At 49.6% G+C, this 12281-nt stretch overlaps 3 protein-coding genes across 3 annotated transcripts; 2 read left to right on the top strand and 1 right to left on the bottom strand.

The window, feature by feature from the left end:
• Nucleotides 1–2968: 2968 nt before the first annotated feature.
• On the bottom strand, nt 2969–5060 carry BCR38DRAFT_468347 (cell wall glycosyl hydrolase). Its single transcript, XM_040862772.1, has 3 exons — nt 4600–5060; nt 4439–4543; nt 2969–4386 (listed from the first exon to the last, which is right to left on the bottom strand). The coding sequence occupies exons 1-3, from the start codon at nt 4679–4681 to the stop codon at nt 3185–3187; spliced, it is 1389 nt and encodes a 462-aa protein (XP_040712332.1). The 5' UTR covers nt 4682–5060; the 3' UTR covers nt 2969–3184.
• Nucleotides 5061–6997: 1937 nt separating this feature from the next.
• On the top strand, nt 6998–7476 carry BCR38DRAFT_412751 (uncharacterized protein; the record flags this gene model as incomplete). The annotated part of the gene is made up of 2 exons (XM_040858737.1): nt 6998–7038; nt 7089–7476. The coding sequence occupies 2 exons, from the start codon at nt 6998–7000 to the stop codon at nt 7474–7476; spliced, it is 429 nt and encodes a 142-aa protein (XP_040712331.1).
• Nucleotides 7477–10580: 3104 nt separating this feature from the next.
• On the top strand, nt 10581–11928 carry BCR38DRAFT_376054 (heterokaryon incompatibility protein). The gene has a single exon (XM_040857345.1). The coding sequence runs from the start codon at nt 10733–10735 to the stop codon at nt 11801–11803; it is 1071 nt and encodes a 356-aa protein (XP_040712330.1). The 5' UTR covers nt 10581–10732; the 3' UTR covers nt 11804–11928.
• Nucleotides 11929–12281: the final 353 nt, after the last annotated feature.

The raw sequence follows: 12281 nt of genomic DNA, 5'->3' as shown, positions 1-12281 counted from the left end.
ACTTCGAGTCAGAAGTCCAGACTTACTCTCGGAGCTATGTTGAGGGGTAGGCTTGCAGTCTCGATCCTCAACCCGCTCTGTGGGCTACGAGCATGAGCCATTTTCACAGGAGGCAGGAAATCTTATTGAGCCAGCCCGAGTAAGTCGAATTATGGATATAGATGAGTGTTTTGGCTGTTGATTATTGTAAGTTTGAAAAGCTAAGTTAAATTATTTAGAGCTCAACATTTCCAATGTACTTATAAACTGAGAGGTTATATGCCGTATGCAACATATCATATATAAGGACAGCGTATATAACCCCAACGACTGGTCTCATGGAGGCGTGAAGGTCCGTCTTAAAATTTTAGATTTTCCTCCAACACCATCATCGCATGCTTCGCTGTCGCCAACATACGCTTGGTTTTCGAGATGTCATCCGGCATGACTCGGTAGTAGAGCCGAAGGACCCTCGCGGCCCGTGGCACGTGGGTCTGGGGAATTCATTATCGACGGACTCCATCTCCTTAGTAATAAGCCGGTGGATTTCTGTTCAACGCTCTTCTAGCGGGTAACGTAACCCACCCATAAGCGGGCCACACCCCTTAGCGGGCCACCCATTTCGGCTCTGTCGAATTGGCTCAACTTAACAACATCATCAATTTCCACGTCGATTCTTATCGCTAGGTCTTTATTCTTTCCTCAAATGGATCAGGAAGACCAGATCAATAAAGCCATCAAGTCTTTTCGTTCTGGGGAAGTCCCTAGTATACGTAAAGCAGCCGAGCTCTTTGGGGTCCCCAGAACAACCCTCCAAGCCCGAATTCAAGGCCGCCAGAGCCGGACCACCGCCCACCAACACCGACAGCGATTATTACCTGCCGAAGAAGCTACGATCGAACGAGCCTTGCTTCAGTTAGCTGCGTGGGGATGGCCCTTGACTATCAAAGCAGTGGAAGGGCTAGCAGTGAACCTGCTGGAAGCGAAAGGAGATACAGACCCCCTAGGGGTCAACTGGTACACTAGCTTTCTAGACCGCCACCCTAAGCTGAAGACCTATAGGGTTCGTAGTCTAGATCAAGCTCGAAAGGATGGTATCACGTACGATATCCTCACCGAATGGTTCGACCTCTACCGACGAGTTAAAGAACAATACGCGATCACGGACGATGATACCTACAATATGGACGAGAAGGGGATTAGCAAAGGGATCGGTGATAACCCTAAAGTTATTATCTCTCTAGAGGACGATCAGGCCTTTGCTAACCAGCCTGGTAACCGTGAATGGGTCTCTATCATCGAATGTATAGGAATCAACGGCTACTCCCTACCGCCTTTTATCATATTCGAGGGCAAGAGGATTCTGCCGTCTTGGATAGACGAGAGGATCGATCCAAGGACTGTTATTCAGGTCAGCCCAAATGGCTGGACCGATCGACAGATTGCCTTGACCTGGCTACGCCATTTTGATACGTATACACGTCAACAGTGTCGTGGTCAATACCGCCTTCTTATTCTAGATGGTCACATAAGCCACGTATCCCTTGAATTCGTCGAATACTGCGAAGCAAATCAAATCATTCCTCTCTGCCTGCCCCCCCATTCGACCCACGAGCTTCAACCCCTTGACAAGGGTATCTTCGGCCCTCTGGCAAAGGCGTACAAGTCCCTGATCACTGAACGGTCTATCTTCGGTGCCGTACGAGTCGACAACCAGCAGTTCTTATTATTATATCAACAAGCTAGATCTACTATCTACCGCAATATCCCGGGCGCTTGGAGAGGTACTGGCTTATCCCCACTAGATCCGTCGAAGATCCTCGCCAAGTACCGGCCAAAGACCCCTCCATTTGCGAGCCTTACCGACGAGAATGGTGTACGCGTTGATATTCAAGTTGATAGGGATACGGCTCAGCAGATCAATGAGATTGTAGCTAAGCTTGTCACTGTTTGTGATAGCACCTTACAGCGTAAGGTTTCTTTTATTAAAGAGACTTGCCTAACAGCTCTAGCAGATAATCTAGCCTTACAGAAGATTAACGAGGGCCTCGTCAGGAAACAACAGGAGAGTAGAAATAGAAGGACGAAGAAATCCTGTGGTACTGCACGTGTATTAACTGTTAAAGAGGTTCGAGATCAACAGCGCCGGAGAGAGGAGCGAGAGGCTCAGGTAATGAGTGAAAAGGAGCGTATACAAGCCCTTAGGGGCGTTGTTACCTTTGCTAAACGCGTTTGGAAGGAATTACCGCTCGATTCTGATGTATTTAGTTGAAAATAGCGTTGTGAATAGCTTCAACTCTGCTTGTTATGCTGTTATTGATCATCCTCTTATTATGCCAAAAATGGTGGCCCGCTAAGGGGTGTGGCCCGTTTATGGGTGGGTTACGTTATGTGCATTAGGGCGAAAAAAGCTTCGTTCTAGCGCCATCATCCGTCTAGCTCCCACCTCTTCCCAATTGCCGAATCTCATTCGGCCAAGATCGATTATTCAGAACGCGTGGCCTTTTAGGAGTAGCTCACGACCAACTGAATAATGTAACAAAGCAAGCAAGAATGTATGTCGCTGGCCGGGAGGAATAGCACAGGATGATTAGATGTTCGGTTGCATTGAGTAGGGTAAACTCTGTCCTGATGTAGGTACCTGTAGGTACCGCCTTGCGCCTTCAACAAATTCTCTGCTGCTTAGCGTCGGCAGTTGAGAGAATTTTTTAACAGTGCCCTACATTACCCTACATTACTGTCGAAATAGGGGGCACACATTTTGCAGGTGTAAGTATCAAGGTTTTGAGAAACTAAACTGGTCAAGTCAGACCTGTCCCCTAGGTATAGGCCACGACGTGAACGAACCTCCAATTAAAACGAACTTGAATTCAGGGCAAATTGCATCATCCTGGGTGATTCATATGTTAGTGTACATGGGGAGGACAATCACAAGAATAACCAATTCATCCTGTTAGCATGTGGCGGGCTTCGTGGTAATACTAGCTGCCTTTAATGAAAGTCAGACTAGTGCGTTGGACAACATAGTAATCTCAGGAGGCGCGTCTATACACGCCAAGCCTGTGCATGATTCAATTCTGTAATTAATGTCACATTAATGTCTAATCCCTCGTTCCCGAACGCCACGTAACCATCCACTCTCTAACACGTGAGTCCACGAGCTCCAAGCATGTGAACACACAGTTTTGAGGCCTCCTGAGAACGTTTAGTCAATAAGCAGCCACCCACACCCTCCAAGAAGACCAGCCAGGATGAAGGTCGTCAGGATGCCCGCACCAGCCCTATCCCCGGTGGTAATGGCCCTATTCTTCTTGACGGTGTTATCCGTCTTGGCGGCCCCTCCACTCGAGTCACCCGTCGACGTTCCACCCGAAACCGACGTATAGGGCGTGGGCGCCTTCTGGACCCGGGTATAAACCACAGCCGCCAAAGCCGCCATCTGCTGTCCCACGCCGTTCGATCCATCCCACATCGAGCCCTGGGTCCAGTGCATGCCACACGCCGTCCCCTCCAGTCCCTTATACCCATCACTCGTCGTAGCCGTCCCATCACACTGCTCCGCGGCTGCCTTGCCCGAAGCTAGGAGCAGCGGGTAGATGGTCTCGTACGTCGAGCTCATAACCTGCGCCGTCCCTGCCATCCACCTCACCAAAAAGGCCTTGAACGACAACTGGTCCGTCCTACACGTATCCTGCGGCTCGCATGGTGGCTCATACATAACACTGTTGTTAAAAAACAAGTTGGCGGATTTCGTCACAAACCCCTGAGCGCGGTCTCTCCACTCCGTCGACGTCCCGTTGGTGTAATTCCACATGGTTGCCGCGCCGTGCATGAATAGCCCCGCATTGTACGTCCACTGCGTTGCGTCGATCTTGGAGCAATTATCCGTGTCGCTTGCGCCGTCGTACACGTTATACTCGTCGTCGATGAATCCCACGTCCGTCATCCAATCGTAGATAGTCTCGGCCCAATCCGCGTAGGTTTCATTGCCTGTGTACCGCGCCAGTCTAGCCGCAATGTTGAAAAAACATCCGTTCGACACGGCGTTCTTGTAGTTGTACCCGTTATTAAACGTAAACACCTGCCAGCGCAGCCCACCGCCACACGTGCTATTGTCCCAGCGCCAGACGTACTCGTTGAATACCGCCTGGGCGAGAGCGAGCCATTGCACGCCATTGGTGCCGTTTTCGGGATTCTTGAAGCCCATCTCGGCGGCCGTCATGGCGGATAGCGCCCAGAAGCCTTGGTCGTCGTTGCCTTCGGTGAGGGTTTGATTCGTGGGCATGAAGTCGTCGTCGTCGCCGACTTGGTGTTGGAGGGCTTGGAAGGTCACATCCACGTAGGTATCGTCACCCGTGTAAGCCCAGTAGTCGACCATGGTTCCGAACATGGCGCCGGCTTCCCACCCTGATGGAATTCTGAGTAGTTGACTTTGGGGATTGGGATATTTTTGACGTACAGTAATATGGATCTGGCAAGTTGCCAGCAACATCGCCCGTGTTGTTGCCCGAGTAGTACTTCATCAAGCCATAGGCAATTGTTGCTGCTCCATCTTTGATCGATGCTGTGTTATCATGTCAGTGAACTTTACTCTTTCGATATGCGACAGGAAGCACAAACTGTCAGAATTCCAATTAATATCGACAGCCGTGACCAATCCAGTGAGAGTGTACGCAATCACTGGCCATGATGAGAATCGCATACTGCATCGATCTCTTAAATGGGGTTTAAAACCTTGGCTTGGCTTGGAGGAAGGAAAGGCTATCGGAGAGCAAGAAAAGGCCAAGGAAACTCCATATAGCCCAGTAGCAGCTAGGGCTGTCTCCCCCCCAATCCATCATCTCTCTGGCATCTAATCACACCATCGGTAATGTTAAAACGCTGCAGCAGCACAGCTGCGGCGTGATGTGCAACGGTGGGCCGGCAGTGGGGCGCTTCATCTACCAGTGTCGTCAGTATTACCGGGTCGCCAGACGGCATTTATCACATCTATGCGATGTCTTTCGCTGATCGGCTGCGGTGGTGGGTCTGCCAATCACGGCGTACAAGTTTCACACAGGTTGCGACAGATCGTTCTGCGCACATCAGCATTTGGGCTTTCTTTTTTTCTGGCGCATTGCAGCGCATCTTTGATCTCCGGGGAGGATGGTTCGATGGTAGGCTGCGGCCGGACCGATAACCTCTGCGGCTGTGCCTGGATTGAGATTTTCTCTGGGTATAAATGGGTACCGGAAGCCGATCGTGGGGCGGTTTACCTGCCGCATCCCGGCGAATTCGTATTAGGGGTGACATGCATTAAGTCGTATGTGACGTCAGGCTCGTGATTTGGCTGACAGCTAACGACGTTGGAGAGTTCGAGGTGCACGTCGCGTCGCATTTGGGAGTCGAATGTTTGCGCGTATCATCCCCCCTTTCCCTCTCTGGCTGACCCTTTCCAACCCAGATTTCATTCTCAGTCGCATCTCAAGCTTCGGGATTGTTTTGGCGTCTAGCTTTGTAAGTTTTCAAGGCACCTATTTCAAGGGATATTGAACGTCAAACCCCTGGGTTATCCACTAAGATGTCCCGAATCATATCGGCGCCGGTATAACGGTCCTAGGACCTGTAATCCATAGTTTCAGACCGATAGGGGCAGAAATAAAAAGGGGGAGAAGTGTTAGTTATATACAACGAGTTCTTTTACAGCGAGTCATACGTTCTCAGTACATTTATCAGCTGGGTCGAGATAGGTGTGCTCACACTTTGCTGCAGTGTCCTCGACCCGCGTCAGAAAGCTTAGAACTGGAGAAGTTCAAGACAAACATAGCGCAAAATTGACGAGTGCCACTTCCTAGCCCTACTACAACAAATGTGCGCGCCGAACTTAGCATTCCGGGGCATGTCTAGATCTTTCCATTTTCAAAACCACCGTACTTAGTTACTCATATTGGACTCAGGCCATGCCACGCCGAGTAACGGGAGTCAATGTGATTGTTTGCTTTCGAGCATATTGTAGACATACTAAAGAATTGCCGGCAGAATTTCTTCTTTAATATGCGTAATACTTAGAAAACTTGGAAATTCCTCAGTGAGAAACCCCTTTCTCGAGTCCCCGCGCACCTACAAAACTGTACAACAATGACAACGGGACTTCCCATCTCATTCAAGCTATTTTCCAATAAAACCGGCTTCTTCAACCTCCTGGGTGAGCTCTGCAGCATGATCTACGAGCACTATTTCGCCGGCTCCGAAATCTTCTGCGATCATAACAAGGTCCTTTGCTCCTCGACTGGCTCCTATGGGTCCACGGTCACTCGCCCTACAAGACGCGCTGCATCTGGACATACGGCAGTAAGACTCTAAAGTTTTCTGTAAGAGGTGCAAAGCAGAATGCACACAGTACTTCTGGTCCGAGACGCGGCTTCATGCAATCCGGGTGATTCTCCAGCGAAGGCGGAGAACTTGTTACGCTGCATCTCTCAGCATATAAGAGACAGTATCAGACGGATGTGTAATATACGCTTCCGGTGTGATGAGTTTGGACAGTTATCTTCTGTTTTCTTTTCTATCACTTGCATCAACTCTACATTACTCAACACATCTCTACAGGGTAAATACAGGTAACACCACTTGCAGCTAGCTTTAGTTATCTTCTCAAAAGATTTACAATACCACAACTTTACAACACATTGAGCAGGCGGTAATGGGAATAGAACAGGTTGAGAGTGGTTAAACAGAATTGTTATTGTTGTTACACTTGTGACATCAGCCTTAGTAACATATTTCAGTATGTGAACGTAGCTATCCCAGAAACCTGTGATGTACTTTTATAACTTGCACGTAAGACCACGCTGTATTCACCAGGGTGAATATCGAACAACTGTGCGTTTTTATTGTTATATGCTACTACAAAGTATAAATTCCACTCTTTACTCCCTGACTCTTTATAGTGCTTTCCAGGATGTTCACATCCTAGTTAAAACTACTCTTCCTATATCTTCAGTAATCCTAACTATGACGTATCTTTAGATTTGTCATCATGGCATCTGTAGTCTCACTAGCTATCCTAGCCAGCTTTTGGTGAGCTAAAATAAGCCCAGAGTCGGAACGCATTCTGACAGCAGCAACAGGCTCTGGGGCCGCCTTGACAGACAAATCGCATCCACAGCTCATGCCTCCTACCAGCCGGTCCCATTGTCTAACAATCCCTCCTACAAGCCCAACAAGGACGTCAGCATCATCACCTGCGCGCTTGATCCTCCTTCCGCCTTCACCGCCAGCCTGCGCTCATGTCTCGACAACGACCCCCTAGAACTAATCATTGTGACTACAGAGAAGCATCTGGGTGATTTCCACAAGAGATTGGAGATGGCCTCCCTGACAGCAGACCAAGCAGCCAAAGTCTCCGTCCTCGCCATAGATCCCTCTAAGTCCGGCAAGCGCGAGCAAATGAAGATCGGCATCGAAGCTGCCACCGGCCACATCATCGCTACGGTAGACGACCACATCCTGTACTAACCAAAGAGTCTAATTCCCTAGGGCGAGTAAGATTACCCGAATATCTTACTAACGATGTCGATCGATCAAAGCTTCATTAAGGTAGTGGTCAAACTACTTTTGTGATTATAGCTACAGCTCAGCTCAGTCACTCTCAGTTTCTATCTTTTTCTCTCCTATGTCCTGATGTTTTTTTAGCTTGGATAAAAGGCTAAAGTTTGAGTCCTCATGCTTGCCACATCACTGCGATCTTATCGTAGTTGAATATGTGACGAGTCGATCGTACGGCTAGCGAAGTTAGTAATATTGTTTAGAGTCTACGATCGTACTAATTTATGAACATGGGGCCTCTCTTATTACAAAATCGTAAGCTTAGATAGAGATCAACTCGAGGCCTTTTTAATGCCTTGAAATATCTGTCAAGCGGCCGTTGTAAAGATGATAAATGGCAAGCAGAAAGTACTTTCAGAATCACAAAGGGTCGGATTCAGAGCTCATTGTTCAATTATATCGCTTCCCCGTCCACTGCTTAGTAATCTGAAGAGTTTCTTGTAGATTTCCACATATACTTCGAAACCTGCAAGTCTGTGCCAGCCGTCCACGAATATACAACCTTAAAGTCCGAATCCACCACTCTATCGCGCTTATCCAGCTGTGGCCAACCCCTTGTTCTAGATCAACTCAAGGGTGCAGAGAGTACGTCATCTCGCACACTGAAATATGGGGTAGCCCAGGCTTTTCGTCTTTTTTTGGTTGAAGCTGTCGTGCAAAAGCAGTCGTATCTCTACCGAGGTATTTATCCTCGGCTTCTTCGAGGCAGCGGTATGACCACATGTCCCTTAAAATGCTTGCTTTGAAGGAATCATCAAGACTCACTTACGACGAAGCACACGTCATCTAACATGATCACTGCATAGATCGCCTGCCCAAGATTCTCAGTCAAGGTCCAAGCCTATATCGTTGTATTCGCCCGAGGGCGGGGTATCTAGTAAGATTCGTACCCTAGTAGGCAAGGCGGGCAAGGTGTCAGATAGGGCACCTGGTTCCTAGGTTCAGAAATAATATGGCACTAGAGAAGATTATTGTCACTTAAAGTTCAGAAGGCGAAAGGAACCCCTCTTCTCAAAAGTAACACCAAAGTTACCGACATGTTCTAAAGAATCTATAAAAGGCAGAGCAACGGGAGTTCGCGAGAACAGAAGACAGAGAACAACACACCTCATTCATATACAATCTTACGCACTGCAGACTACTCGATTGGACACACGTGATATTCGACACATGCCCTTACACTCCAGGCCGCCGAGAATGCCAAATTACGTATCGAAAACGAGCGACTATATTAAGAACTCGATAAATACGCTCCAGATATACGCCAGCCCGTCGAGCCAGACCCGAATAAAGTATTTGTTAACTTATCAGCGATCCGAACAGCCCAGGACAAGCGAAATAAGCGAATACGGCCTATTTTACCGGATAAGCAGTTAGAAATTGATACTTTTCTCGAAGGAAGGGTCCCTCCTAAAAAGAGGGCTCGAAAGAATATATCTAAGTCTTCGGACACTTAAATTAAGTATGTTCTGTATATAAATAATATGGGCGAAGTATTTAGGTTGATTCAGTTAGACCCTGCAAAATGGGGGTGTATGCAAAAAGGTGGTCAATGCGGTTAGTTCTCCATCTAGTTCTAATGTTTGCAAGTTGTCGTACTTTTCTGATGGAATATTTAGGATCGTAGGCGTTTGATACGTGACCCTAAGGGGGGTTGGCCTATAGCTATAGATAAGATAGATAAGAGCTATGAAAGCGCTCTGCCAGGCCAGAATAACTTATTCGGTTCCCAGGTCGATCTCGTACTAGTATGATGGATATACGCGTGTGTAGCTTAAACCCTGGAAATCTCACGATATTAGCTAGTAGGCCTTGAAAAGGGCTTTAATCGAAATTGTAGAAGGTTTTGAAAGGACCTGGCTGGCTGCGTCAATAAGGTACCAATGCATTTAGTATAGTGGTAGTATCTAGCAGCCTCCATTGGTACCTGATAGGATAATTCTTATTCCACCTCATACCACGTACGTAATGATTTCTCTATGGTTTTCAAGATGGACGCTCTTGTGGCGTATTCCATTCATCGCCACGAGTCGTCAATCGTTACTGCGGATTGTTCGACAGTGGTTCGGGTGTGACGTTCGCGTGATTTAGAGACTTCTAGGGTACCATGTTATTGGGACCGCATGGCCAGTCTGAAGTCGTCATCCCAGACATGAACGTTCGGGTTTTATTGGTCCAAAGCTCTGGGTGCTCTAGGAACATGAATCTGACAAGCAACTGGCATGGTTCCGCTAAGCTATTTTGAGGCATACATCCGTACCTGGCTGCATATCGAAGTCCCCTGTCCGGCAATGCAAGCCAGGATTAAGCGAGACGACCTCAAGATGAACGGAGAGTTCGCAAAAATAAGCTTTGCAACTCATGGACGGTTACATGCGAACGTCCGGCAGTTGGACCTGCGAGAGAGGGGACAACAAAATTCAAGGCAGTTGTGAAAGGATGTAAAAAATTACGACAGTTGACGTTGACTGTGGAGCTGCAGATCTCAACCCCTGCTCCCTGGGATTGGGAACCTTGCAGCCGCAGCGGTACTTGCACGCTAAACGAAGAAGCGAAGTCGCAGCGGAGGAAGGACATAGATGGAAACCAGCGACTGCCAAAGATGACTCAAGCTGCTTGCCATGAATCAGGCTTCATCCACTTACCACAGCTGCAAAAGGTGCCTCGTGCCTTGTGTTCCTCACAGGTACAATAATATATGGATATGAGCTTTGTCGTAGACAGGCAGGTTTTGTGCGTTTCGTGCCCACTAAGCCCCTGCACGTGCCGGCCCATGTCATCAAAGTAGTAATTGCCTGCCTAGTGGTTGAACCTGTTCCACTGCCGGGGCCAGTCGACAGGCCATGGCAGGTTCCATTTGCTCACCGATAGAAGGGACAAGACCAGGTAACTGGTTATCATCCCAGCTGCAACGGCACGGGAACGTCAAAATGACAACAGTACCCCAGGAGAACATGGATTAAAACATGGGTGTGGAGCTCAAGTTTGACCCAACGGTTGTCGCCTTCAAGGACCACACCTCTTCAGCGCCTAACGGGCAGAAAATCCTAAAAGTTTTTGCCCTGCTCCATTTCCTTCTAGAATGATGTCCTGTTTCTAAAACTTCCTCAGCACAAACCAACCACATGCACACCTATCTCCGCCGTCCGCAAAACGCCCGTACGCCATGGCGACGAAGGCGCCCCGACAGCTCATAAGGTACAGCCGGCTCAACCCCTCGAAGCAAGAATTCCGCCTGCTGGAGCTGCAGCCCGCGCACAATGGCAACCCAGACGACCAGGTAGTCTGCCGCCTCGTTACGGTGCGGCTAACCGAAGACCTGGAATACCTGGCGCTCTCGTCCCTCTATGGCGACCAGAGCGAGACGGAGCGCATCCTCGTCAACGGCGTGCCCATTACCATCACATCGCACTTGGCTCAAGCATTAAAACACGTGCGCACCGTCTTCTTCCCGACTCTAACCAAACGGCCAGCCCGCGAACCCCGCCGCCCTGACAACAAGCGAGCCCCGCGCTGGCTTACACATCTCCTGCGGCACGTATCCTCGATCCTGCCCGACCCGGACGCCGACGGGGCGGGCGAGACGCCACCCCTACGCCTCTGGATCGACGCCCTCTGCATCAACCACCAGGACGACTCCGAGCAATCCAACCAGTTCCTAGGCATGGCGCAAATCTACGGCTCGGCGAAAATGGTCATCGGCTGGCTGGGCCTCAAGACCGAATACTCGGACGCAGGCTTAGCTTGTCTCAAGGACATCGACGAGAAAATGCCGGTGAACTGGGGCGAACCGGCCGATCGGGAAGCGCACCCGGAAGACTACGCCCCGAGGCACGAGTGGGCGAAGCAGATCGCGTGGACGTGGCAGGAGTCGGCCGATGGAAGCGATTTCCACCAAGCCCGGCACTGGATCGGCGCGAATGATTTTTGGAATCGGCCGTATTTCCAGCGCCGGTGGATACTGGAGGAGATTGCGCTTGCGCGCTTCCCGACATTCCTGCTGGGGGATTCGATTGTTTCCTGGAAGCAGGTGCTGCGCCTGAATCAGGCGCTGGAAGAGTTCAGGGAAACGGAATCGGACGTGTTCCCGCGCCATGTTAAGCACCAGCTTGCGGAGTTGCCGTTGGGGACGGTGCATGCGTTGCTGGATGAGTTTTTGAGGAGGAAGAAGATGGAGGTTGAAAGCGATAACACGCGGAGTTCAAAGGACACCAGGAGCTCGGCGCCATCGGGTTAACGAATCATTTACTGCTACATGTTTGAGATATCTGGGGCAGTGGAAGGTCTCAGGAGTTGAGGGCGCTGGAAATGTTTCCATTTTCTTTTTCCCTCGGTGTTTTTCTCTGTTCAACAACTGTATCGTGCCCTTTGCTGGTCTTGTCCGCCGTGGCCACTTGGAAGAACACGGCGGACTTCGTTTGCTTGCATTATCGGCATGTGACGTTGGAAATCACGCGCATTCATTGCTCCAGTTATGTTCCGCAAGGTGCGGAACGCCACCCTCCGAAACTGACTCGCGCCAGGATATGCGGTGGCAGCAACGATCATGATGGAAGGTCCAAGTGGAGACCTGTCGAGTCAACAAGCCTGTAGCATCTCCAGCCGAGAGCGAGCGAGCTCGGCCGAAAGGTGGGGGACTGATCAGCTTGGCAGCCTAATCAAGGGCGCAGCGCCGTGACTATTGTTCCAGATATTGGGCGCGAGTATGCCAATAA

This window comes from Pseudomassariella vexata (genome assembly GCF_002105095.1).
Source record: "Pseudomassariella vexata strain CBS 129021 chromosome Unknown BCR38scaffold_13, whole genome shotgun sequence".
Classification (NCBI taxonomy): Eukaryota; Fungi; Ascomycota; class Sordariomycetes; order Amphisphaeriales; family Pseudomassariaceae; genus Pseudomassariella; species Pseudomassariella vexata.
This window is presented reverse-complemented; position numbering and strand designations above follow the sequence as displayed.

What these genes read in the sequence shown, in the direction of transcription:
- BCR38DRAFT_376054 (XM_040857345.1), top strand. Translation starts at nt 10,733, where the DNA reads ATGGCGACGAAGGCGCCCCGACAGCTCATAAGGTACAGCCGGCTCAAC.
- BCR38DRAFT_468347 (XM_040862772.1), bottom strand. Translation starts at nt 4,681, where the DNA reads ATGCGATTCTCATCATGGCCAGTGATTGCGTACACTCTCACTGGATTG. An exon ending in TATTAATTGGAATTCTGACA is followed by an intron (nt 4,544 to 4,599) that starts GTTTGTGCTTCC and finishes ATGATAACACAG; the next exon opens with CATCGATCAAAGATGGAGCA. An exon ending in CTTGCCAGATCCATATTACT is followed by an intron (nt 4,387 to 4,438) that starts GTACGTCAAAAA and finishes GAATTCCATCAG; the next exon opens with GGTGGGAAGCCGGCGCCATG.